We start from the raw sequence: 27,442 nt of genomic DNA on the forward strand, positions 1-27,442 counted from the left end.
TTCCTCGAGGTTCATACAGTATATTATGTTGGCCACCTATACCGAAATAATTAAACCCTTTTATAGATCCCTCAACAGCATTCGGGAGATGGGGGGTTTGAACCCCTCTGTTGGCAGCTCTTAAGGTGGTTTTCCTTGGTTTTCCATTTTCACACCAGACAAATTCTGGGATTGTACCTTAATCAAGGCCACGTGCGAGTCCTTGCTACTCCTAGCGCTTTCCAATTCCGTTGTTGCCATAAGACCTATATGTGCGGTGCGGCGTAAAGCAAATTTTAAAATCCGTCAACACTTAAAACATTCAAGTATACGGGGACCCGGCAATGATAACATCACATTAACATAGGACCGATTGCATAGCGAAACTGCCTCTTACCCGTAGGTCCTGGGTTCGATTCACGGCATGCTGATCAACTGACACTCCAGTATTTGCCGGCCAACTGACTGGGGAGCAGTTGTCTTGGCGGGCCAAGGCTCTAATTGGTTGTTGTTCCATGAGCTTATTTTTTTTTATTCTGTGTTTAGGGTTGCATGATCGAATAGTAGCTGGGACGATTGACATTTGCGAGTGATGCAATGTGAGAGTTCTGTGTGAGCAGAATCGCTGGTAGGTTAAGGAAACCCATTTCTGAGCCAAATTCTGCCCTCTTCCACCGCATAAGGTTACTGTTCGTGCCTCATCCCGAATGGCACAACCCCAATGAAGGTGAAATACATGTGCCATTTTGACCTCATACTAGCCCTCCAGCCACTCTTAAATCACTGTCAGTACTGGGAATCGAATCCAAGCCTCCGAGGACAGCAGCTAATAGCGCTAACCGTTACACTACAGAGGCGGACACTTATGATGGTTGTTGCTGTTGTTACAGCGGAGAGCTGAGGGTGAGGAAAAAAATGGTAGGGCCGTAGGACGGGACAAATAAATCACTACATTGTGAAATTTTAAATGTTATTTCTTTCTTTTCTTTCCTCTTTTGTTTTTCTCTGTTCAATAGGTTAACAACTATAACAATAATTTATTGTCGATCACATTAATAACCGTGTATAAATAATCTTATATCAGTAAAAACAGTTAGAAATTGTGTTACAAATAACAGCTCTCACAGCTTCGTCATCGACCAGGAAGAATGATCTTCCAGTTTTCCAAGGCTTATAAGCTTCTACTACGTTCATTAACAACCAACGAGAATGAGCTTCCAATTTTATGACACTCGCTGGCTTTTATTCCACAGGGAAGCCAACAAAAATTCATAGAAACGTAATGATCCGAAGTAATACAGGAGCTAAAGCTCATGTTTCAAAATTGGCCAAAAGAAAGTTTTAAATATTAAGAGAATAGAAAAGTAGGCCAGTCACAAGTATAAAGGGATGCAGAGCACACTCTAGCGATCCCGTAATATTACCATAATAAAACCTGTTGGGGCAGTAGGTCCAGTGACACAGAGCATAAGCCAGACTACACTCTAACTAAGGAAAGGGGAAACTAACGACCGACCACACCACGCCAGCTGCCTTAGGTGAGAAGTGAACCTCAATCGTCGATGCACCAGTCAAGCTAGTCTCCGAGAGGCAAATGACTGCCTTATTTATAATGGCAAGCTTGACTGTGATTGGTTGATTTAAATTAAAAAGTTCAGAACGGGCAACAATTGAAATAAACAAAGAAGCGAGTTAAGTGCCAACCCCTGGCCGTAACAATTAAGATGACAGTAATAGAAAGTTCAAACAGCGGCTCCTAGGTGGCACGCCGAACCAAGAAAGTTATACCTATCGGCAGGCTTCAGAACTACATACTAACACAAAGTTCAGCGTGTCTCCACTAGACGCCACAATATTTAGATGTTTAAAGTGCTGCCTAACTCAAAGGACAGGCCCTCTTTATGTTCCTATTATTATTATTATTATTATTATTATTATTATTATTATTATTATTATTATTAAGAGGTAAGCTGAAGGCAAGTCATACTTGAACGGGAGGATGACACGAGAGAGGAAGACAAGACCTGACGTTCCATAAACTGAAACCTCGGGCCATTGAATTATTGCGTGATCAAAATTTCGAAAATGTCTTGGGTATTTTATATTCCTAGAAGAAGAGCATATCTTTCCTGCAAAATCGGCGTGAATGTAAATCGGACCCTGTAACTTACACACGATCTCCAAATGACCTTGTTCACCTTGATTCATTGCTTGATACATGAGTGTAACTGGAATCTGTCCTTTTTTCCAAGATTTCTAAGCTCTTTAGTGTGGGTACCCAATCGACCTTTGAAATCATACTTGAGAAGAAGGTTTTTTGTTTCCTACTATTATGTAGCAGTTGCATTTAAAGTGAACCATTTTGACATACCCACGTTGTCTTCATATTTTGTATTTAAACAGTCGTGCGTTAGTGTGAGCAGAATATATTCATATCTAATCGAAACAGACTTTCAACGTATTAGGTCGTGTTACGTACATGTAGTACGTGTTGAAGAGATATTAAGTACAGAACAAAAATGGCCAGCCGGATACCAGTGGGATCCGAACCCACAACCTCCCGATTTCGCGTCGTTTGCTCTACCAATTGAGCTATGGGTTCGGATCCCACTGGTGTCCGGCTGGCCATTTTTGTTCTGTACTTAACATCTCTTCAACACGTACTACGTGTACGTAACACGACCTAATGCGTTGAAAGTCTGTTTCGATTACAATGCGGTCGTGAAAATTCAATATTCATAGATTCATATCTCTCCAATTCCCATTTCCTCACAGTTGTCGCGTTACCACGGGGCATTGACTGCCTGGCGGAATGATCTTTTCGAAACGGTAAACAAAGAACGCACCATTTTCCGTGTGCAGAACCCGTGCTATGTTTGCACATAAATGGCAGGCTTCTGTCGTGCATTAGCCGTACACGATGGGATGTTGCATGCAAACAAAGCTCGCGCAGCCGATACATTCTTGTGCGAACATTGCTCATTGCCAGAGTAGCGAATTAAACTTCCCTTTATATTTCGTGCTTCCATACAGCGGAAGTATGTCCCCACTTTGGAGCATTACATTGGCACGATCACCACAAAGACAGGACGATCGACGCATTTGCAATAACCGTTCAGCGAACTAATATAAGGAGAAGCACAAAATAACAGACAATATGTTGTATAGGAGAGTATTAAAAAAACTCATGGATCTTGCAGGGTCATCACAACTTTTACAAGTATCACTCTAGTCAGTTTAAGAACCTGTGCACAGTTCAGTGTAGTGGGCACAGGTATTCAATGCAAGATGTGTAAAAAAATATTATCTAGTAAATGAAATAACTACGTCTTGCTCCTTGGCTGAATGCTTAGCTTAGTGGCCAGCGGTTTGCAGGACCCTGAGTTCAGTTCCCGGGCTGGGACTTAAACCGCACCTGAATAATTCCTCTGGCTCGGGGAGAGGATGTTTCTGCTCATCTTAATGCACACATCTCCACGTAAACACGCTGTCACGTTACCAACCACCATAGAAATACTCAATTGGTAATGCATCCCTCCATACAGTTGGAGCCAGGAAGGGCGTTCGACCGTAAAACTGGACAAAATCCCATCATTCTCGACCATAACTAACGAGAAAGAACCTGAGAAGACGGGGAAGAATTAATTTTGCTATTTGCCTTACGTCGCACTGACACAGATAGATCTTATGGCGACGATGGGACAGGAAAGGGCTAGGAATGGGAAGGAAGCGGCCGTGGCCTTAATTAAGGCACAGCCCAGCGTTTTCCTGGTGTGAAAATGGGAAACCATGGAAGTCCATCTTCGGGGCTGCCAACAGTGGGATTCGAACCCACTGTCTCCCGGATGCGAGCTCACAGCTGCGCGCCCCTAACCGCACACCCAACTCGTCTGGTAAGAATTAACTTATAACGACAGAACGAAGCACACTATTTTAATAATAATGTCTTTGGCTTTACGTCCCACTGCACACTATTTTTACCACCGAGCGAGTTGGCCATTCGAATAGGGACGCGTATCTGGAGATAGTGGGTTCGAACCTCACTGTCGGCAGACCTAAAGATGGTTCTCCGTTGTTTTCCATTTTCACACGAGGCAGATGCTGGGGCTGTACCTTAATTAATGCCACAGCCGCTTCCTTGCCACTCCTACTCGTTTGCTATCCCATCGTCGCCATAAGATCTATCTGCGTCGACACGACGTAAAGCCAATTGTAAAACTATATTTACCAAAGTAACTGTTTATGTATACTTGATCACTATGAATAATGCATTTCATTTACGAGATATCTTGCATGGAAATGTCTGCTTATAGTAATATCGCAACTAAATTAAATTATAACATCAGTTACATAACAGCAACAAATTATTAAAACAAACAATTACAAGAAAACAAAATATTACAATAAATATAATAATGACGGCAAAATAAAAAAGAAATGTTAAAAATGCTTTACAATTAAATTTGCAAGTACGTATTTTAACATAATTACAAGTAATTTCATATTACCTCGTTCACAATTTATATAAGATAACTTCAAACAATTCCTTTGCAAATACTGTACCATTATTACAACGTATTCCCTCATGAATGTACTCACAAAAATTACAAAATATGACTTAAACTACTCCATTGTTAATGAATTTTCTCTCCTGAAGATTTCATTTAAATCATTCATTCATTCATTACTTATGTCCCTAGAGGATTAGTGTCCAATCAGACTAAAATGCTGCATAATTATATCCAGAAACCACATTATTCTTTCTGTACATTTGTCGATCTACGCTGTGCACTCTCGTGAAAATGCGCACTCCCCTGGGTTGTAGGCAACCGACTTCACTTTGCAGCTAATGTTGGACTCTGTAATCTGAACGCCTCATTTAATGAGCCGATTCTAGTTCAGCGTTCAATTTATAGAAAAAGATAAACCTAGTCAGATTCATAACCTCAAGGTATAAAATGATAATGATAATAATAAAGATAATATAATAACGTAAATAAATAAATACAAATGCAGTGTGATTAACATCACTTCAGTTCGTGCACATTTTAAGAGGTACAAGACTGCAGAAATTTCACCCTGAAAATGGAGTAATAAACCAATAACGTTAATAGTTTTACGTCCCACTAACAACTTCTACGATTTTCGGAGAAGCTGAGGTGCTGGAATTCTGTCCCCCATGGGTTCTTTATCGTGCTAGTAAACTACCGACACGAGGCTAACATATTATTTGAGCATCTTCAAATGCCCCCGAACTGAGCCAGGTTCTAACCTGTTAACTTCAGCCCAGGAAGATAGCGCTCTACCCTCTGAGCTACTCACGCCGGCCTGAAAACAGATTTAACGTTACAGTAAACATGCTTTTTTATTCCAACTAACTGCGCTGGAATTCAATCTCAAAATCTTCAGCGTAGAGGAGTGTGCGGCTGGTTGGCTCTCAAAAGGAAACTGTATTTTTCAGGGTAAATAATAGTTCGGCTGCCACGTAACTGTGAGTTTACATTCGGGAGATAGTGGTTCGAGCCTCAATGTAAGCAGTCCTGAAAATAGTTTTCCGTGCTTTCCCATTTTCACACCAGGCAAAGCCACAGTCAGTTCCTTCACAGACCTTGCCATGTTCTCTATCTCACAGGATAAAACTTGCCTGCGTCTGTGCGTCGTAAAAGAAATAAAGAAAAATACCAAGAAACTACTATTCGGCTATAAATCCATGCACATTCCTTTTGCAAATGGGAAGTTTCCATCGAGCCTTCGTTAGGGTCCAGTATTTATCTAACAGTTAGGCGATGAAACCCTTTCAAAATGGTCGCCGAAAATCTGTAACCTGTGTTACACCGTCCTTATAAATCTAAAGGTTTAAAACTGCTACCGCCTGAACTTGTGACCCTGCTTCACCATTGTTAAGAGTGGAGCGATGTGAGGCTTAGATATCGTGGACGCATAACTCATGTTTCTCGAACAATACCAGTGCTGTTCGCAGAATCTGATGGCACGTGCATCCATATCTTGCATTCATATATCTTGGTCTTAGGATACTATCAATAGTACAGTATGTTATTTGTACTGCCGATATTTATAAGGTTATGAAATTCAAGGTTAACGCTCATAAATACTCTGAACAGAGTAAGACGTGCAGTGGTACTTCAATACTAATGGTAGTTGTTACAAGCCTCACAGGACTTGAGGAAGGGCGGGTAGTGTTAGTTCGTCTGCCATGAGTCGTCTTACCTTCTCTTAATGCCCCTTCTCTTGCTTTGGTCCGTTTCTCGCATTTTTCAATTCCAAATCTCCTTTCTGGACTGTGTCACTGACATATCCAGGAGAAACGTAAGTGGTGTTTTACACAGTCTAGCCATACACGGTATCCCTAAACGTACATCGGCCATCTATTGTTGACATTTACTGTTTACTATTATATTACCAGAATACCATAAATCCCTGAGTTGCGTAAAATATTGATAATCATATTGGTAACTATTATTATTAATATGTTAATACTGCCGAAGTAGGGAGTTTAAAATAAATTCGAAAATATTAATATTGGAAATGAGAGGCATAATATGACAGCGAATGAGGGGTCAGAAGCATAAAATACTAAGACTGGAAGGAAAAGTTGGCCTATATCTCGCATGAGGAAATTGAATGAAAGCGACCCACCTATCTGAAGAATATACTGAGTTAATCCGAGAAAAGTGTTTAGAAGAATACAAATATACAATTGAAACTAAAAGAGAACTCTCGTATAATATACATTTTAAATAGAGAATGATTTTGGCCAGATAGGCTAGCATGATTATTTCACTATAATTGTGTTTAAGTTTAGGAGAGTAAACTTCTCATTTAATACCGTAGTAGGTAACCTTAGTTTGTAGCATCTTGAAAAATATTAACAACATACAGCGTGTCAAATGTGCTAACCAACTCACATTTACTCCTACTATTCATATTGTCTTATTGTATAATTTGTCCTCAGGGGCAATATCCACTGTGATAAAGTCGAAATAAATAAATAAATAAATAAATAAATAAATAAATAAATAAATAAATAATCACATTAAATTATTTTCATGTTCTTATATTCTGAACGCTCTTCAAGTAATGTCTCGAATACGTCTTCATGTTAAGTAGTTCAGACCCAAAGAAAATTATGTCTGATTTTCTTCCTTTCTGCTCAAGTAAAACAGCTCACTTTGTGTTTCTTATGTTCGCAGGTGTTGTCCTGGCTGTGTAAGAAAGGTGAAGAGACCCTCCGCAGACATGCAGAGCTCGCCACAAACCTACCGGGCATTAAGGAGCAGGAGCAGGACTTCGAGAAGTTCTACTTCATCTCCATGGTGAGTACCACTCACTTCTTCCACTTCTCTCCGAAGATTTCACCAAATAAATTCCAAGATTTGCCATTATAATTAAATAGGGAGCTTGAATTAATTGGTTCCAATCAAAACATTTTTATTACATATCTCTAATTTTCAGCCAGCTAACTGTATAGTACAAAATGTAAAGGCCGTAGGCTCCTTCCCAGCCACTTCTGCAATCAAGTAGCCTAGGTCAGATATTAAACATCGACAATACTTTTTTCCTATTTGTTTGTTTTCTAGTATATCTACAAGAAATTATGCTGAATGAAATTTCATTCTAATGTATCTACAGTATGAATATGGAGCTGTTTCGAGAGGCGATGAAAGCGCGCTTGATACACATGGAAGGATATCCTGAAAAGAAAGAAGTTCATAAATTGGAAGCATGACTCCACTTATACTATCTGCGTCTGGCGAGAATTCGCGGCTGCTTGTAGGTACGGCACGCGTAACAGGTACTACACCTTAAGCTACAAACATTAGTCGTGAAGACAGTGCGAGCGCTTTGAAACAGATGCATGTTCATAATTAAACTGTTCATTATGCGGTACTTATAGTAAATGTGTAACTAAAGTACCACTTTGAAACTTCACAACTTCACCTCAGTTCACAAGAGTCACCGCGGACGGAACAGATGTTTATTGTCAGGCCACACGACCATAGTAGAGAGCCGCTTCGGTTTTAATTGTAATCAAATTCTTCCATGTTCACATATAACACATACAGGTCGGAGATGAGTTTACCGATTCATAGGCTGGCCCATCATACAGATAGTTTCCTTACTCTTAGTATAGGGGAGAGCGATTATTCATCGTTTACCTGAAAGAAGACTGTTCTAGAATCTTTGGAGCCGATCACTTAAAAAGTGTTGACTGACGAAGGCTGTTGAAGAGAGGTGATTTGAGACACTGATAACAGTAAATCTTAAGATCAGTGCAAGTGTTATCCTTGTTGTGAAACCAGTGGCGTGCACTGAACCTCATCTACGCCAGCGCTCCTGGGGTAAAGAACTTTGTATTAACATGTTATAATTATTCCTTAGAACTCTTTTTATAAAGTTTAAAAAATTGCGAACATTTAAGCCAAGCCAAGTTCAGCTGTCTGGACAATCCGCTCGCACTACCGCAGTTAAGCTTCTCCAGCGAGCTGGGTTTCCTTGCCGGCGCGATAGAGAGCTACCCCCAGCGAAATTTAAGGTCGCTTGGGTGACGCATGAACTTGACGCTTGCTCGAGACGGAGCTGTGCCCCCTCCCCCGATAGCAATTTACGGCGACAGGCCAGCTAGCTTAGGTAAGGCGTGTTAGTTTTAATACTTGACACTCGAAGTCTTCAGCGCCACACACTAGAAACTGCAAGAAAAATAACAATATCTTAACAGTATAGCCACTTGCACATCGTCTTGCTAATAAAAATAGAGCCAGTATATGAAATCAACTGTAATATAGAATATATTTTAGTCTTGGTTTCCGGCATGTGTACAGTTTTTTCGAGCAATTCATTGATGGCAGGTGTAGAGTATGTGTTCTGATAACCGCAGAAAAAATATTTAGGTTGCCCAGCACGAACACAGAGTTAAGCGCGAATGTTGGTCTGTGATGGTGGTATATAGTGAATTTGTGTAGTGTTCCTCTTAGATTATAGGTGAAGGTTTAGCGAGTTTTGTGACATTCTTCATGAATATAACGAGTGTTATACGTCGTGACAAATATTTCCCCTCGTTTGTCGTTGATGCACGTACACTCAGTATGCGAGTGAAACTATAAAACTTCAACGACGGTAAAATACCAGTTACATTTTGCTGATTAGTTTAGATTAGGCTTTTTAAGTAAAAAAAAACTAAATAGTTAGTCCCAGTGTATTTTTGTAAAAACCATGGCTGTACTATCACAAAGCGTCACTGGATGAAACTGTAAGTACATTGTTTAAAATATGTTATAGATTAAGCTATGATGGTGTCATCACTGCCGTAAACATCAATTTGGAAGTATGTGCGAGCGTGTGGTTGAAAATATTCTTGAAAGATCTTTCTCAGGTAGGCCTTTCCACGAAAAATGCAACCTTATAAAATGGTAATGCTGACTTTAGAGAGTGTAGTGGGGCTACGATTGTTTATAGTTTTTTAAATGTTTCTGCAGTTGGGGTAATGAATATGTTCACCGCTCGCCACTGTGTGAAACTGAAAGCCGTTCTAAAGTAAGACGAGAAGCTACAACACGCGATGTTGAGCAGGGACTAAGCAAGTCCGGCCATACATCATAAAACTGTGGGAACTATCCTCGTCGACATGAGGGAACTGTTCCGTCCAATGAAGCAGAAGAAGATAAATCTGAACAATTACCTTTTATCATTTCGCTTGAAGTAGTAACGCAACTTCAAGGATGGTAAAGTAGATTGATATAGTCTATCAAGAACACTGTTTTACGATCACCTGAATTTGTATGAGTTGGAACTGCAAGCAGTAATGGATAGTTGAAGTAAATATGATGATGTTTAGTGGTTTAGTGTTTTAAAGGGCCAAACGTAGAGGTCATTGGCTCCCTCACCTCCCAGGTATGTATTATATGAAGAACACAAGTATTAAAAACCAAACAAGCTTGTAATTTTACGTGACTGTCGATATCGTGATCACACCCTCGTCACTTCCAATTTTACTTGGAATCCAAACTGGAAAGACGTGACTTTTCATTTTTAAAATTCCACATGTGTCGGCTGTAATCCGAATACTGACCGCATTGATAACAAACCAGTAATGATGTCACTTATTTTTAACGTCGCCAGGGCAGAGAATATCGAGAGAAATGCTTCAGAATCTGAGAACAGCCCGGTTACTTCTCTCAAGGAGTGATGCGGAAGAGGAAAAAATGTGCTGAAGGGATATTCTTTCATTTTTTCATTTTTTCTTTCTTTCTTTCTTTCTTTCTTTCTCGTTACGTGCTTCTCTTTCTTCCTTTCCGTCTTTCTCTTTTTCTTTTGTCCCTTCCTTCCTTCCTTCCTTCCTTCCTTCCTTCCTTCCTTCCTTCCTTCCTTCCTTCCTTCCTTCCACTATTTAGTTTTATCTTTCGTGTAGGACTACCTAAGAATCGTCTATCAGCGTTGCGACTCATAAGTTCAGAAACGAGAATTTCACTATTTGTTTTACGTCGCACCAGCAAAGACAGATCTTATGGCGACGATAAGATAGGAAATGGAAGGAAGTGACCGTGGCCTTGATTACGGTAGAGCCCCAGCATTTTCCCGGTGAGAAAATTGGGAAACCACGGAAAGCCATCTTCAGGGTTGCGGACAGTGGGGATCGAATCCACAGCCTCCCCAATAAAACTCTTAGTTGCGTGACGCAAACCACGTAGCCAACTCGCTCGGTACATCCTTTCTTAAACCACGCTGTATCTTCACTGTGACCTATGAAATTCACTGCTCGTCACAATCTGCGCATATAGTACCCTGCAGCGCCTTCAGTTTCTATAATTTGGACTCCTGTTTTCAGATATCTTTCTCTCTCTCTCTCTCTCTCTCTCTCTCTCTCTCTCTCTCTCTCTCTCTCTCGTGGTGAGGAGAGGGCAGGTGGCTGTTCTCGTACTACGGTACTCGATGGCACGTTTAATAACACCTTAGAACCGGACACTATTTCACGGGATAAATGAATAAAGAGTTTATAAGTGTTGCAGAATGTGTTATTAAATTCTCATGCTTGTCGATTTCGTGCTCAATTTGTTCACTTAATGTCAGGTTCTTGTTAATTAAAGCTGTTCCAGTGTGAGGCTTCTCCGAGTTGAAGAAGACAGCTTCTCTGAGGACAGCATATTTTATCGAGTCTCGTGTTTCACTGAGATTCTGTCATTTGGTCTCACCGTCTGGAAACAGTGCAGGGGTCATCACTCCACATTATCGATGTAGCAGTGTAAGTAGCACTCGGCCCAGCTAATGGGCCTCCTTTCCGTCACCGATAGTATCTCCTCTAGTGGGGATGAATCGCAAAGATCTGCAATATGTCCTGAATATTAGCTCATTATTTATGCAGGAACAAGAGAAGATGGGCCAAGGAAAGCCCAGATTTATTATACTAGCCTACTAATAGGCAGTTACCAGGGGCGTAACGGTCGAGTCTGCAGGCCTTTAAGGGGCCTAGCCTTATGTCACTCTGCACGGAAATAATCAGGTCGATTTTATAGAATCAGTCGAAATTGTTTGTTTACAATTTGTACGTAGAAGAATTGTCACTGGTTGCGTCTAGCAGCAGTTTATTGTGTTGAGTGTAACTCAGCACAGCTGTGCCCTTGCCGTCTCTCGCAACACCGCGACACGTTCTTCAAAAAAAACCTGAACCAAATTATTTAAAAAATACGAGCTCGATAGCTGCAGTCGCTTAAGTGCGGCCGGTATCCAGTATTCGGAAGATAGTAGGTTCGAAACCCACCGTCGGCAGTCCTGAAGATGGTTTTCCGTGGTTTCCCATTTTCACACCAGACAAATGCTGGGATGTACCTTAATTAAGGCCACGGCCGCTTCCCTCCCACTCTTAGCCATTTCCTATACCATCGTCGCCGTAAGACTTACCTGTGTCGGTGCAACGTAAAGCCAATTGTAAAAATTATTTAAAAATAATCGCGGTAATGTAAACTGATGCCTAAATATATTTTAGTTACAAAATTATACTTTCTTGCTCTGTAGTGGACCTGAGGTGTTATTATCCACAGATGTTGCAGAACCTTGAACTTTTGTCACACATTTATTCCACAACAGTGTATAATGCGTCCGTCTCTGTGGTGTAGTGGTTAGTGTGATTAGCTGCCACCCCCGAAGGCCTGGGTTCGATTCTCGGCTCTGCCACCAAATTTGAAAAATGGTATGAGGGCTGGAACGGGGTCCACTCAGCCTCGGGAGGTCAACTGAGCAGAGGTGGGTTCGATTCCCACCTCAGTCGTCCTGGAAGTGGTTTTCCGTGGTTTCCCACTTCTCCTCCATGCAAATGCCGGGATGGTACCTAACTTAAGGTCACAGCCGCTTCCTTCTCTCCTCCTTGTCTATCCCTTCTAATCTACCCAGCCCCCCGCAAGGCCCCTGTTCAGCATAGCATGTGAGGCCGCGTGGGCGAGGTACTGGTCATCCTCCCCAGTTGTATCCCCCGACCCAAAGTCTGAAGCTCCAGGACACTGCCCTTAAGGCGGTAGAGGTGGGATCCCTCGCTGAGTCCGGGGGAAAAACCGACCCTGGAGGGTAAACATATCAAGAAGAAGAAGTGTATAATGCCATTGAGAAGTTGTAGTAAGAATCAGTCAACTCAGTTTCGTACGAGCTCTCACTGCGCGAAGTTAATAATGGGCTTATCAGTTGCACGGTTTGATATTTTGCAAACTTCATTTCAACAGTTTTCGATTTAGTTTGGTTCGCATATTTTTCTGTGTCGTAATCTAATAAATTATTATAACCGAGACTTCGGTATTGGTTACAGAGTAGAGTTCTGTAGTTACTGAAAAATGAAAACAAATTAAAGATAAGCACTAACATCTTAAGTGAGCGTGGTTGGCAGTTCAGCAGCTTAGCCGTTAAACCTTGGGGGCAATCAAATATAACCTATAAAACATTAATAATAATCATCTTATAATAAGGAATAATCGCTTTGTTCATATAATTTGACTATATATTGCATTACTTCTAGCTGCTGTAATTACATTTATATTAAATTATTCATAGGTTTTGCAATGTATTTGAGGGGGCCCGAATTTTGATTTTAACAGGCGGGTCCGTGTCACATTCGTTATGCCCTTGGCACCTACAAAAAAAGAGAAAGCGGTTATCGCGATACAAAATAAACAAATATTCAGCTTTTATTCTTCGTTGCCTGCAGAAGCAGTGGAAAGTTTCTCATTAAAAAAAATGCTTGGAGCTTCGCTTTTGTGCTTAAGAAAGAGCTTGTTCCGTCTTTCTAGATTACTTACATTCATTGTCGGCAGCTCGCCGTCAGACTGGGAGGACTTAAGTCTGGGTGTTAGAGAATAGTGTTCAAACCAAATAAGCCTATATTAACTGGTGTTTCTTCGAGGCATATGTTAGTAACAGAAGGCCAGTGTGCGTCTATCAGTGCTGTACAATTGTAAATACATGCCATTAGTTTTCCCTGCCCCATGCGGACGGTCGCCGCGACTCGTGCATATACATATGTATATGTACAGTATATATATTTAAGTCCGTTAACATTTGACGAGGCAATACTTCATGGAATATTGGTGGTAGAGAGGTAATAATACGACACACATGACTGGCATGACATGGGGTTTGATTGACACCAACAATGAGTGCACAAACAGGCCAACAGATGGCGCTGGACAGCAACACGTCAGTGATACCGCATGAGACCCGTGCACGGCATAAAAGGAGTTGTCGTGAGGGAGATCGTCGTAGGTAGATGCAGAGTGGGTTGTTGTCCCATATGCTCTGTACTCTGATCGGCCAACCGAGCAGAGGAAAGTTGGCCAGGCTCTACCGTGGCTCTACGCCTCTGCATTCGGGAGACGGCCCTGGGGCACAGTGCCGGACTTCACGCCTGGTCCCACCCGTCGGCTGCCCTGAGAATGCTTTTCCGTGGTTTTCCATTCTCCTGCACTAAGGCGAATGCCGGGACAGTTCGTAGTATAGGCCACGGCCGCCTACCCCCTCACCTTCTCCGCACATCTCCTTCACCGTAACAAATCTCCCGGCCTGAGAGACGGCGTCACCGTCTAAGAGGCCCGCCTCCCCCTTCAGGGGAGGAATGAAAACATTTAGTAGTAGTAGTAGAGAGATCGTCAGATACGCCGCAATCGCGGCATGGTGACGTTACCAGAAAAGGCGCTGTTAGTGAAGCTTTATTATGGTGTCAATAAAACCCTATGTCATGCCAATCAAGTGTGTCAATGATTACCTCTCTACCTCCAATATTCCGTGAACTATTATTGCCTCGTCAAATGTTAACGGACTTGCGGGTCACCCTGTACGTGGAATCCGAACCGTAGTGACGTGACTCTTCATTTTTAAATATCGCTTGCATTAGCCAGTATTCGAACCGCGGCTACCTTCGTGAGGAGCCAGTGATGGTGTTACTCGCTATCATGCTCCATCAATAATAACAGAAATTACGCTGTATGGTTCGCAAATCTCCCGGCACTAGGACTGGAGAAATCAAATTTACCAACAGAGGTCGGGCAGGCGATGTTCAGGACTAGGACTTTGTGATTACTACATTATACTTTATTTCACAAGATTTGTTCCTTTCTCTATAGTGATGATTATTATTATTATTATTATTATTATTATTATTATTATTATTATTATTATTATTATTATTATTATTATTATTATTATTATTATTATATTCCTTCTCAGGGTCCCATTACCCCTAGTGATAAGATAGTTGCCAGTTCCGTGGTATAGCCCGCCTCTTACTTAAAGGGCCAGTCCGGGGGGTTTTAATTCTGTACTGAAAGCTGAAATGGGGTTCAGTCAGCCTCAAGAGACCAACTGAGGAGCTGTCTGATGCGAGATACAGCATACTCGACCAAGAAAGCCAAGCAATAGGCTAATGATGCCATCACGCTGACCATGTAACATCCCAGTACCTGCAGGCCATCTAGCTGGACAGTAGTCTTGTCAGACCAAGGCCGTAATGGACTGTTGTGCGTTGCTGCAAGTGTTGAGGGACCTTTAACAATGCAATTTTTCCTTAACAGCCTTATTTTCAACAACCAATTTTTCTTTAACAAATGTAAGTCTTGACGCATCTTAAATAGCCCTTTTTTCTCTTAAATTCAACCATTAGTAGTTTTACTTTAAAATTTTAGGTACCGGTACCTTTAACATTAACGTTTCCCTCCAACCTTCTGGCACTTTTAACAACGTTATGTCAAATACAAAAATTCTTGCCTCCATTAGTCAGTTGTGTATATCTTTGACACATGTTCTTAGCCTACCTGTAGATTAAATAAAGCCTTAAAACCGAATCTATAACAATTCCGGTTTCGAATCCCCGTGAACTTTTCTTTTTTAGGTGGCTCACCAGTTAACAAGGAATACGATTGTGTTTTGTTTTTAAAATTATATATTATTTATGTAGTTTCACGCATGGAATGATATTCATAAATTATTTTTGAGAACCGTTCTTGTTTGCTTTTAAATATAGCTCATTCTTGCAGCATTCAAACAAACAAATATTGGTAAATCATCTTTGTGGTAGAATTTGCAACAAAACTGCTACTACATTCGAAATCCCCTAGTGGATGGTGCAACATATCTTTTTCGTGAAATATTGCCGTGCTTTGTGGGAATCTCTCTGACAAAGGGGCGTAAATCAGGCGAGTACATGGGCCAATTGCTGGATATTAGCAAGCACGCCTCTAGTGGGCTCGCACTGATAAATACCTGAGCACATATGTATGTATCAACGTTTCGATTTATTGGCGAGGCACATTCACTCCGTTTTGACCGACCTCTACAAAAGTGCATGTTAAATCACGTACAATAAGAGATCGGAAGTTGATGGTGAGTATGGTGTTACTGGACCAGTATCCACTTTCAAATCCCGGAGCACATTTCTAATTTGAATTTCGGCAACAGAATATTCTCCAACATAATCTCAGAGCTCGTTTCGAGTCATAAAGCATCTTCTCTATCTTAAGGAGTGAATCACGTTTCCCTACCTTATATTAAAACCTAAATTAGATTTATTAACCTTCCCTGCGTATTGAGGCATCTTGAACACCTTTATTAAGATTTGGTCACTTTTATCAACCCTTTTTCACATCAAGCGGAACTTCAGTCATCTTATTTGAACTTCGAAGCACCTTAAAACCAAAACGAACCCCATAGCCCGCCGTCGCATACCAAGCGACCGCTGCTCAACCCGAAGGCTTGCAGATTACGAGGTGATGTATGGTCAGTTCGACGAATCCTTTCGGCCGGTATTCGAAGCACTTTCATTAAAATTATCTGATATTATTATTAACTTTATCCAACCCTCAGAGCTTATGTCATAATGTCATTTACAATCCTGCAATGTGTTCGTCTTATTTCGAGTCCTTGAGTACGTTTCTCTACCTCATTATTGTTAAAGTACGTCTCGAGACATTTATAAAATTAAAGTGCTGATGCAGCTTAAAATATTATTACTTCGAGACATCTTTAACAGTGTTATTTCAAGTTTTGGCTCATCTTTAAACTTTTAAGTTGGTTCTGAAACACATTGTATGTATGTTCAGTCCGTCAGCGATGCCGCTGGTGAGATCCTCAACAGCTCTGCCATCAGCTGTCATAGATGGCCTAGGCATCACTGAAGAGGCGTACTAGGGAAATGAGGAGTGAGGTAGTTTCTCGTTGCTTTCCTCGCCGAGCCAGAGTTGCTATTACATATCAGTCTGCCAAGCCCACTGAAATGCATGCTCCAACCGACCCTATGAGCAACATTTTTACACCATTCATAGCAGGGACTGGCTGCATAAGGATTGGCATTACTAGCATCGCTCATACCTCAGTCACTTTCATATTGTCAAAGCCAAGGATAAGACAGAGACAGATCTATGAAAGTAACAAAATTGCTCTAGCCTATACCAGAAGACATAGTGCACTGTAAACACTAGGTCCTGCCAGCAAAGGCAATGAAACACATTGAGCAACCTAATTTAACCTTTGAAATCTCATTTTAAGTATTAGGATACTTAAATAATGTCATTTCAACTTTAGATTGACATATCTAGAATATTTCAAGTATTGTAGCTTCCTCTGTGGATCACTGGCAGACTGTCGTCCTGCGGATCCCAAGATCGCGGATTCAAACCCAACTTAAGGACAGAAAAGAAGTCAATTCGTTACTCCATGTCGTGCAATGCTGGTGACACATTTGGTGTTTACCTCACAAAATTAAACCGAGCCATTGATTGCCCAGCAGAGATCCGTTTCTCTGCCATCTGGTAGAGTAAAGTGGAGCGTCGAAATTGACGCGCAGGCAGTATAAATGGCGTCACATTAAAATGCTAGCACATGGTAGCTGAGGTCATATGGTTATTATTATTATTATTATTATTATTATTATTATTATTATTATTATTATTATTATTATTATTATTATTATTATTATTATTATTATTATTATTATTATTATTATTATTATTATTATTATTATTATTGAGGTTTCCTTAGCAACCCGACTTCAAACTGACAGACAATTTCGACAATAGTCTTTTAATTTTGAGATAAGTTTACGTTATTTTAAGTTATACTATAAAGTGTACTTACAACCTAAAGTGCATATAACCGCCTAATTACAAGCCTGTTGTGTCTATTCGAAATCGAGGCATAACGAAAGATGCTATGAAATCTGCGCGGTACATTTTCAAAGATGTCGGCAACCATAGACACAATTACTAAATTGTAATCACATACCTAATTTGACCAACAAAATATTAAACAGTTGTGCAATGAATCTTCACAATCTTAATTCTCTAAGACTACATGTAACCCCCTATCTACCACAGATGAATTCAAAATTAGTCCCTTCCTGCGTGACCGGAGGTGATATATATGTAGTGATTTACAAAGGGCATTCAAAGTTCAGCTGGTAATTACTTAGTGGGAACAATACCATATCCCCGTCTGGAAAAGTACAAGGCGAACGATATAAAGACACGATAGTAGACAGCGTTCTAGCTGTGATGTTACCCTCGAGACTGCTGGCGTGTTTGCTGACCATCCTCTTAACCACTTCCTGGGCTGCAATTTTCTGTGTAATTCTTATGTGGTTATAAAATGATGTTTCTCTCGAGGTCCAAAAACACACTAAGCTAATTACTTACTTATACCTATGGCGGCGTTAAGTATTTTACTGAACATCGCAGCATCATCCTGCAAGGGCAAACTGATCTGCAGTGTTTCGTTGTAGTGTCGAAACCTAAAAAAGAAAGACTTGCCTTGCAAGGGAATACAGTTATTTTCCGACATGTCTGGCCAAATATGGATACAGAACTTGCCGAGAGACGTGGTTATGCGGATAGATAGCTTACATTCAGGAGACAGTGGGTTCGAACCCCCCGCGGTTTGCCATTTTCTCACCTTAATGAAGGCTACGGTCAATTTCTCCCCAGTCGTTTCCATGTCCTATGCTATCGTCGCCATAAGGCGAGTCTGTGTTCGTATGACGCAAAAAATATAACAGATAGAGAACTTTATTTCATTTCAGTATGACGTACATAATAGACTGATATTTCCTCTATTCCTTGAGTCACTTTGACACATACAGGTTTACAGTGACGCCAAAATGGGAAAAGTGTCTAAAGTGGCTATGAATAGAAACAAGGTACAGACCCGGCATTTGCTTGATATGAAAACGGGAAATCACGAAAGACTGTCTTGGCAGAGAACGAACTGGCGCAGCCATAACTGTTCAACATACCCCACCATTCAGAACTGAAGAGACCTATCTTCATCATAACTCACGAATTTGCGGCTGTTACTATATATTTTTCTCATTAGTCCTCGGTTCTGGTTAATAACTGTCGGTGTGGAACTTATGAGCCCATACTATGGACACGGAAACGAATGAATGAGCATACTTTCCGTGTGAAGAAGTCGATCGCTTCAGAAAGCGTGAAGATAACATTTCGCTGCCGCACGCTAGTTGTGGCTGGCAGATATGAGGAGAAAGTGGCTCCTGTTCTTGAGTTGTTTGGAGACGACTCAAACATCCACATGTAAATTTTAAAATTGCTCTTTTCCGTTTCGTGTTGTTCCGCAAGATAATTGACATGAAGAGTTGACCACTGGTTTCAGCCTTTCCACCTCGCTGACTTCCTACAACCTGCAATTGTGTCTAAGGAAGCGAACTAACGGGACTCTGTTTTCGTCCTAAGATGGATCACTTTAACCTTCTGTTGAGGTTGGTTATTGTAGGGATTAGGAGCAGTATGGCTGTGGCATAAGTCCTGTGTACTTGTCAGTATGATTCTATCTGAAATGTGTTTATAAATAATTCGTACTTGTCTGATCAATTTTATGGGTTTTTGATCTGAAATTAGGATGGAAATCCCGGCTTCACAATGATGGTACCCATTTATGGAGGATGTTCGACATCTGTTTTGGATATGATTAAGAGTATATGAAAAATTTCGTCCAATAATCGTAGGCCACAATAAGGGGCATGTGGCTGCGAACCAGTCCAACTATTGGAATTTGCCAAAATTCCTTACTGGCTAGAAATATTAATTTAATTCGAAAAAACATGTCTATGTAATTGAAATAGACGTGGTCTAGTGAATCTTCCATGTTTCCCGTGAACATATTTTGTGAAAATGTTCGGTAAAACTCGGTTTCTGGCCTTTCGTTCAGAGGGTCCTGTGTTTAATTCCCGGCCGGGTCGGTGATTCTAATTTCGTCTAGTTGGTCTGGGGACCGAGTGTTTGTGTTCGTCCTGACACACTCACCTTCACAAACACCCAACACGCCACACTTACCAATCGTCACGTAAACACGCATACATCGCTCCACATAGGGTTAGCGTCAGGAAGGGCATCTGACCGTAAAACAGGACAGAGTCCACATGTAATGTGTGCTAGTTGCTTTACGTCGCACCGACACAGATAGGTCTTATGGCGACGATGGGACAGGAAAGGGCTAGGAATGGGAAGGAAGCGGCCGTGGCCTTAATTAAGGTTCAGCCCCAGCATTTGCCTGGTGTGAAAATGGGAAACCACGGAAAACCATTTTCAGGGCTGCCGACAGTGGGGTTCGAACCCACTATCTCCCGAATACTGGATACTGGCCGCACTTAAGCGAATGCAGCTATCGAGCTCGGTGAGTCCACATGTACGATACAGTTTGCACCAGGAACCCCACCAGAATATGGGAAAAGTGCTGGAGGAAAAAGTTAAAATTTGTGTAATCCCAATATCCTGTATAAGATTTCATTGGAATTATTGACAATATTTCTACTCCCAAACTGTAAACCCGCTAATGTGCGTTTTCTTTACACATACTGTGGTATTCAGATGGCTTAGATAATAACACCTCATCAGCTTCGTTGACATCTCTCGCTCGAATAGCGATAGCTCTTGAACCAGACTGGCGACTGATGGCATTAATAGTCTACTGTATTAGACCTTCTACTATAACCATCATAAAACACAGTGTACCTCCTTGAATTAAAGACTACAGTTCTATGGTCAATACAGACCTCACTTTAACGACGACTCACGTCAGTTCTTCTTTAAGGCATCATCCCGGCATGTGCCCTTTATTTTCCCCCTACTTGGCCAAATTTCGCTCTAGTTTCTTGTACTGTCCTTCTTTTCCGCATAGACTAACCCAACATTAAATAATAATAAGGGCTAGGAATGGGAAGGAAGCGGCCGTGGCCTTAATTAAGGTTCAGCCCCAGCATTTGCCTGGTGTGAAAATGGGAAACCACGGAAAACCATTTTCAGGGCTGCCGACAGTGGGGTTCGAACCCACTATCTCCCGAATACTGGATACTGGCCGCACTTAAGCGAATGCAGCTATCGATAATAATAATAATAATAATAATAATAATAATAATAATAATAATAATAATAATAATAATACCCCCTCGGCTACAGTATGTAGTCATTTAAATTTGACAGCACCCAGGCAACCTGCGTGTAAGTTTCGACTTTGCGTTTTCTTCCATCAGATGGCAGAGAAATCAGTGCTCTCGTGGGTGATCTATGCCTGGGTTGTTATTAATTCTGTCAGATAAACACCAAATGTGTTACCACATATATTTAAAAACGGCATGATGTGCCAAATAGACTTCGTCTTCTCCACCCGTCAAAAATCCAACTGACGCTGCCGGGTTTCGGAATTATTCTACCACTAGTCCAAAAAGGGAGCTAGCCACAACAGTAATTTAATATTTGAGCGGATATACGATAATACCTCTTTCAGAACGAATTAATAAAAACTTGTCGGCTTATTCATATTTATTCGGCCTTCTCAGATAGTATAAGGTTAACATTGCCTTGCGTATTCTTCCACTGGTTTAACCTAAAGAATACAGTTACCTATTACTGATTCAAATCAATTAATAATTACATGGTATCGAAGAGTGTACAGTATGTACCGGTACTAGATTCTAAAGGTGAAATTCTGACTGATGATCCGAAGTTAATATGCTCCGTTGAGAATGATTCACACTGAAAGCAACTTATTCCCCTTCGAAATGAAATCAAACGCAACACTCCGTATGGAATAATTAAAACTCGTCGACAAGTACTGGATTGGCCCTTTAAACGGAATATACCATACCGTGCGGGAAAATGGATGAGCTTCAGTGGAAATCTGCTACAGTCTGATCGCTTGTTCCCAGGATTTGATACGACCTCGATCAGCGAGCTGTGGCCTGCTTTCGGTGGTCGTATAGATAATGGTGGGAACCGAAGAGGTCATAGTTAGAATCTAATGCATCGGTGCCACACTACACCGTTCTCCACTGGGGCAGCTTGAACCATTCTTCACAACTGTCACCTGACGCCGTAGGGTCCACGTCTTCATCCCTCAACCTAATTCTAAGATCTTTTGCTAAATCTCGTTCAGCCGCTTGTGAAATACTGAGAACGGTTGTTTTGGTTTAAGAACAAGAGATTTCTACAATAGGGTCCTTTGAGATTCATTTCCGAATGCTTTGTTGGCGTGAGAGTGAATGAGAACTTCCATATGTTCGAAGGTGCGAACTAGTTGAACTTCAGAGAAATATTGTGATAAAGATAATCTTATATATTTCAGTGAAAGGACAACGCATTCTCATTGGATACATATCCGCTTGTCAGAATATTTCTTCACTTCTCTGGTTCCCACCCCTTGACAAACGTCTGGGTTCGAGATCACTGCTGGGGATTTGTCACTTCAGATAAAAGAAATAGCAGGCTACATCATTCCCTGGTCACAGCTACGTCTTTTCAAATCTTCTGGCTGGGTTTAGAGGTTATCTGAGGCAACGTTGGCAGGTTCGATTCCGGCTCAAACAGGTGGTATTTGAAGGTGCTCAAATACATTAGGTAGACCTATTGGCACGTAAAGGAACTCCTGTAGAACATGATTCCGAAACTTCGGTGTCTCCGAAAACCATGGCGTAGCCTTGTTGAACCACTGGATTCCTTGAGGTATCCCAAGTGGGGTGTGGTCTCTACTTGGATGAATAACTCACGTGCTTCTGTCTAGGAGAGGAGAGTAAAAGAAATGACCACCCTGCCGCTGGTAAATTTTGGTCAACGATGCTTGGCCTAGCTGAGGTCAATGACTAGGTCACTCACGTCCAGATTTGAACCCGTGATCTTCGGATTCAGAGGCCAGCACTCTTCAAGTGATCCGCAGTGATTCACAGATTGCAATAATGTTGCAATCTTCTCCTTCGTCTTTTCACCTTTTCTCAATTGGGTGGGCTCGGCGCTCAGTATGGGCTTAGCAGTTTTACGGCAGGGTGCCTTTCCTGAAACCATCCCTATTTGGAGAGATGTATTCACCATTGCGTGTTTCTGTGGTGTTTGTAGTGCTGTGTGTTTTCTGTAAATGAAGATGTGTAGTAATTCAGTCAGCTCCCAGCTAGTGGAATTAACCAGATAAGATTAAAAAACCCGATCCGGCCGGGAATCAAACCCACGGCCCTCTAAATCGAAGGCTACTACGCTAGACATTCAGTCAAGAAACCAAACGCAACAGTGATTTAATATATGATCGGATACACGATAACCCCTTTTTCAGAATTAAATACATAGAACATGGTTTACTTATTACTTATTATTATTACCGGGCGACTTGGCCATGCGGTTAGGGGCGCGCGGCTGTGAGCTTGCATCCAGGAGATAGTGGGTTCGAATCCCATTATCGTCAGCTCTGAAGATGATTTTCCGTGGTTTCCCATTTTCACACCAGGCAAATGCTGGGACTGTACCTTAATTAAAGCCACGACCGCTTCCTTGCGACTCATATTATTTATTTATTTATTTATTTATTTATTTATTTATTTATTTATTTATTTATTTATTTATTTATTTATTTATTTATTTATTTATTTATTTATTTATTTATTTATTTATTTCGGGTTTTCCCAGTGTTCAGTTGCACTAAGCAGGTATCAAAGCATAGTGGAACACCACTGACCTTTTGATGCTCTTCAGTTATGAAATTTCCAAATTCCTATTGAGCATTTTCCTCATAATGCTGCAGGTTTCGAAGACTACCGTCTTCTGCAGCTCAATGTAATTGATCTTGCTGAGATTTAGCAAGTGATGTGCATAGTACAGATGGTGGAGGAATTTGTCGTAGTGCTCCCACACGATCGTAACAACAACAACAACAATAATATTCTGATGTCAGGTCTTTCTTATAGTATTTGCTAGAGGCCGGTAGGCACTACTTGTGAAATTTTCCCTCGTCCTCTTTTGGATTATTATTATTATTATTATTATTATTATTATTATTATTATTATTATTATTATTATTATTATTATGTGAAGTGATTACTGCAGTGCCTTTTTCTCATCCTTGATGCATCCAAGAGGAAGCTGTAATTCAGTATCGATCGCTAACTGCATGTAGCGTGCTCCTGTATTATTTACTGTATATGTGAGCGTACCGTTTCGTGGCTATTGTCCTCACATGAAGTGTGATCGCGTGTCGTGTTAAATCACGTCCATTGACACCAAGGTTACACGAGCCGTAATGGATCTACTAATTAAATACTGGGACATTCGTAAGCCCTCACAGCCAGAGTTTGTAAGTGTTAACATTCTCAGATTTCTCATATTTAAACTTTTCTAGAATGTGTGTGGTTTCTGAATTATGGTAAACGTACCCTAAAGGTCGGTTTCCACTGATTAACATTTAACAACAATATGTTAAATGTTAAACGTGTTAAATGTTAACTGGTGACACCATCAACAAGTTAAATGTTAAATGTTGAATACCGTTTCATTTAACATTGTGTCCGCACTTAATAAACATGTTAAACTCGACTTCCTTTTTCTATATAGGCCTACAGGTAGTTCATTATATCAATTTGTGGAAATACATTTAGGTGGTGTCTAGTATTTTCAAACAAGGACAATGGGCTCAGATGAAGAGGATTACCGGGCGAGTTGGCCGTGTGGTTAGGGGCACGTGGCTGTGAGCTTGCATGCGGGAGATGGTGGGTTCGAATTCCACTGTCGGCAGCCCTGAAGATGGTTTTCCGTGGTTTCCCATTTTCATACCAGGCAAATGCTGGGGCTGTACCTTAATTAAGGCCACGGCCGCTTCCTTCCAAATCCCAGGCCTTTCCTATCCCATCGTCGCCATAAGACCTATCTATGTCGGTGCGATGCACATTTCCTCCCCTCATCCTGCTCATTGGTTCAAAAGCAAACTACTTTGAAATATAAATTTCATCCGCTACCGCCCACGACTTCCGACTTTTCTGAACTTTTTAGAATTCTCGACTGTACTGGGAGCGGAGGGAGGCTAGTGGTTTGGGTTTTTTTTTTTTTTTCCGATGCACTAGCGGGAACAATTATAGATAATTTAGAGTTCCTGGAAACTGTCGGCTTTCTTCGCTTTATCTCTGTATTCCTTTGATGAGACATCCCACAAACAAAGCCTTTCTATTATATCATTAATTAAGTCCAGAGTAATCTCCTTGCTCCAATCTATTTCTGACTATAAATTTCAGTACCGGTATAGTGCAGAGAGAGCGACATGGGTGCACGTACTGTATTTGTAGCTTATATCAAAGAGAATGAGTATTGCGAAGTGTTGTAATTATAATCCTACTTCACGAGAAGTACGTCGTTTGCATCGTTTAGGCTATCTGTTGGAATGAAAACAGCACGGAAGTTGCCGAAGCTGTGCCGACATCTCACGAACAACGAATTGTCTTGGCATGCTTTCCACTTGGAGGGGAAAACACGCCAACATGTTAAGTGTTAACCTCAATATTCTGAGTTAAAATGCAAAGTCAGTTGGAAGACACAATCACAATATACATGTCAGTTGTAACATGTTAAATTTAACATGTTGGTGTTAAATGTTAATCAGTGGAGACCGTCCTTTAGAGGCACAGAAATAGTTGATGTCGAATACGCGAACACTTGGGTTTTCCTTGAAATGAAATTAGACAAATGCTCGTGAAATACCTTAATTAAGTCCACGGCTGCTTTCTTCCCAGACCTGACCATTTCGTATCTTATCGTCACCAAAAACCTGAGTTAGAACGACGGTTAAACCACCAGCAAAAAGAAATCATTACCTTGTGTAGTTCCTGTCATACATGGTATTGAAATCCACATGTCGAAATAAACGTAATTGGTATTCAAAGTTAGAGGAATAATGCTATACGTATACTAAGAAGAATATGTTTTACAGATTCGTGTATCTTAACATATCGATATATTTCACCGATGAGATTTATCGAGATTCTATCATTTGTACTCATTCCAATAGACGGCAAAACTAGTACATTGTTTTTTTCCATATTCTTTTACTGTAAAGGGCCTTCATTTATTTGTTGGGATTGTTATCAAGTTTGATTTATTGTTTTATTTTTAAAATTATTATATTCCGTTTTTCAACATTAAAAACCAATCGTAATATTTGCCTTTCCCTGTGGATCAGTGGTAGGGTTTCGACCTCCACATCCCAACATCACGCATTCACACCTGGAAAAAGTGGATGGATTTTTGAAGGGCGATTGCAGTACTCACTGCTGTCTCACCAAGGCCGGCGTCGTTCGAATCTCGGTCAATGCATGTGAGATATTTCAAATGTTGTTTGTTTGTAAAACTGACGGTCCCGTGGCAATGGTTCATGATATCAGATAGTAATGTAAGACCACAACTTGCTTGATATTTTTTTGTTTGACTCCATCACCTGACGAATAAATCGAAGACAACACGTCAGTTAGAACACATGAAAGATATCATGTGAAACCGCCAGCGCTGTCGCGAAGTGATGGCATGCGCTCTCTAGCGAGAATGTTGTGAACTACTACGCTTTAGACCGCTACTCTCTCCTAGGTATGGAGGTCGTGTCATCGAATTTCCAGCATCTATCAAGCAAACATTTATTTATTTATTTATTTATTTATTTATTTATTTATTTATTTATTTATTTATTTATTTATTTATTTATTTATTTATTTATTTATTTATTTATTAACAGGTCCATTTTTATCGTGTTAAGAATTTTCTTTATTCTGTATTACCGTAATAGCATTTAATTTTAATCATTTGTGTACAGGTTGAAGATGATGTATCTAAGTGCCATGTTCATATTCTATTAGATTAATAATAATAATAATAATAATAATAATAATAATAATAATAATAATAATCATAATAATAATAATATCGAGTGTCGTCAGTTGCCGAAAATCAAAAATCAAGGTTTTTTTTTGTTTTGAGTCCTAGACTCCTTGCATTTCAATTTCGGCGAACTGATCTCACTGATACATCACGTTAAGGACAGTTAGCTTTCCCGAGAGCAAAACCCAAACTCTCTAGAATGATATTTCACCGCATTAAATTACCTTTTTAGGTAATGAAACCCATATAAATTCAGGCTTTTTTTAGTGAAAGAAAGTACTCACCGAACTGCAGTAAAAAAGTAGCCTATGTAATCTTTTTTAATGATTGATGTATTTTCGTGTGAAATTTGGGAATGTGTAGAATAACTGTAGGTGTTTCTGTTTGTCTCGATTAGTCTTTGCCACAGGATGGGTGGCTCTCCTTGAGAAATAGGACGTTCAGTTTACGTGGAATCCGAACCTCAAGGTCTTTTAATTTCAAAAATCCCACATGTATTAGCTGGGATTCAAACAGCAGGCTGTTTGGTCAGAAGCCAGTGACAATGCCACTCGTCTGTCATAACCTTGAAGGAGTTATTCCTGCCTGGGTAATCGTGGCTTATACCGGTGTTGTAAAGCTCGATGTAGTTAGGAAGAATGTTGAGGTCTGTTGGTTAAGAAATTAACAAAACAGCAACAAGGACGTCTTGAGGGTGAAATATGGCTTATCTGTGTAACCTACACTTACATTATTAATTATTATTATTAGTAGTAGTAGTATTTGACTCCCGATCAGGTCAGGGATTTTTACCTGGA

At 40.6% G+C, this 27,442-nt stretch overlaps 1 protein-coding gene across 1 annotated transcript in view; it reads left to right on the forward strand.

Annotated features, from left to right (window-relative positions):
* The window catches only part of LOC136874435 (puratrophin-1), a 1,332,114-nt gene that overhangs the window by 998,202 nt on the left and 306,470 nt on the right, over positions 1 to 27,442 (forward strand). Inside the window, exon 13 of the mRNA XM_067148069.2 lies at positions 7,191 to 7,313. Coding sequence (XP_067004170.2) covers positions 7,191 to 7,313 — 123 coding nt within the window. The remainder of the gene's footprint in view (positions 1 to 7,190; positions 7,314 to 27,442) is intronic.

This window comes from Anabrus simplex, chromosome 5 (genome assembly GCF_040414725.1).
Source record: "Anabrus simplex isolate iqAnaSimp1 chromosome 5, ASM4041472v1, whole genome shotgun sequence".
Classification (NCBI taxonomy): domain Eukaryota; kingdom Metazoa; phylum Arthropoda; class Insecta; order Orthoptera; family Tettigoniidae; genus Anabrus; species Anabrus simplex.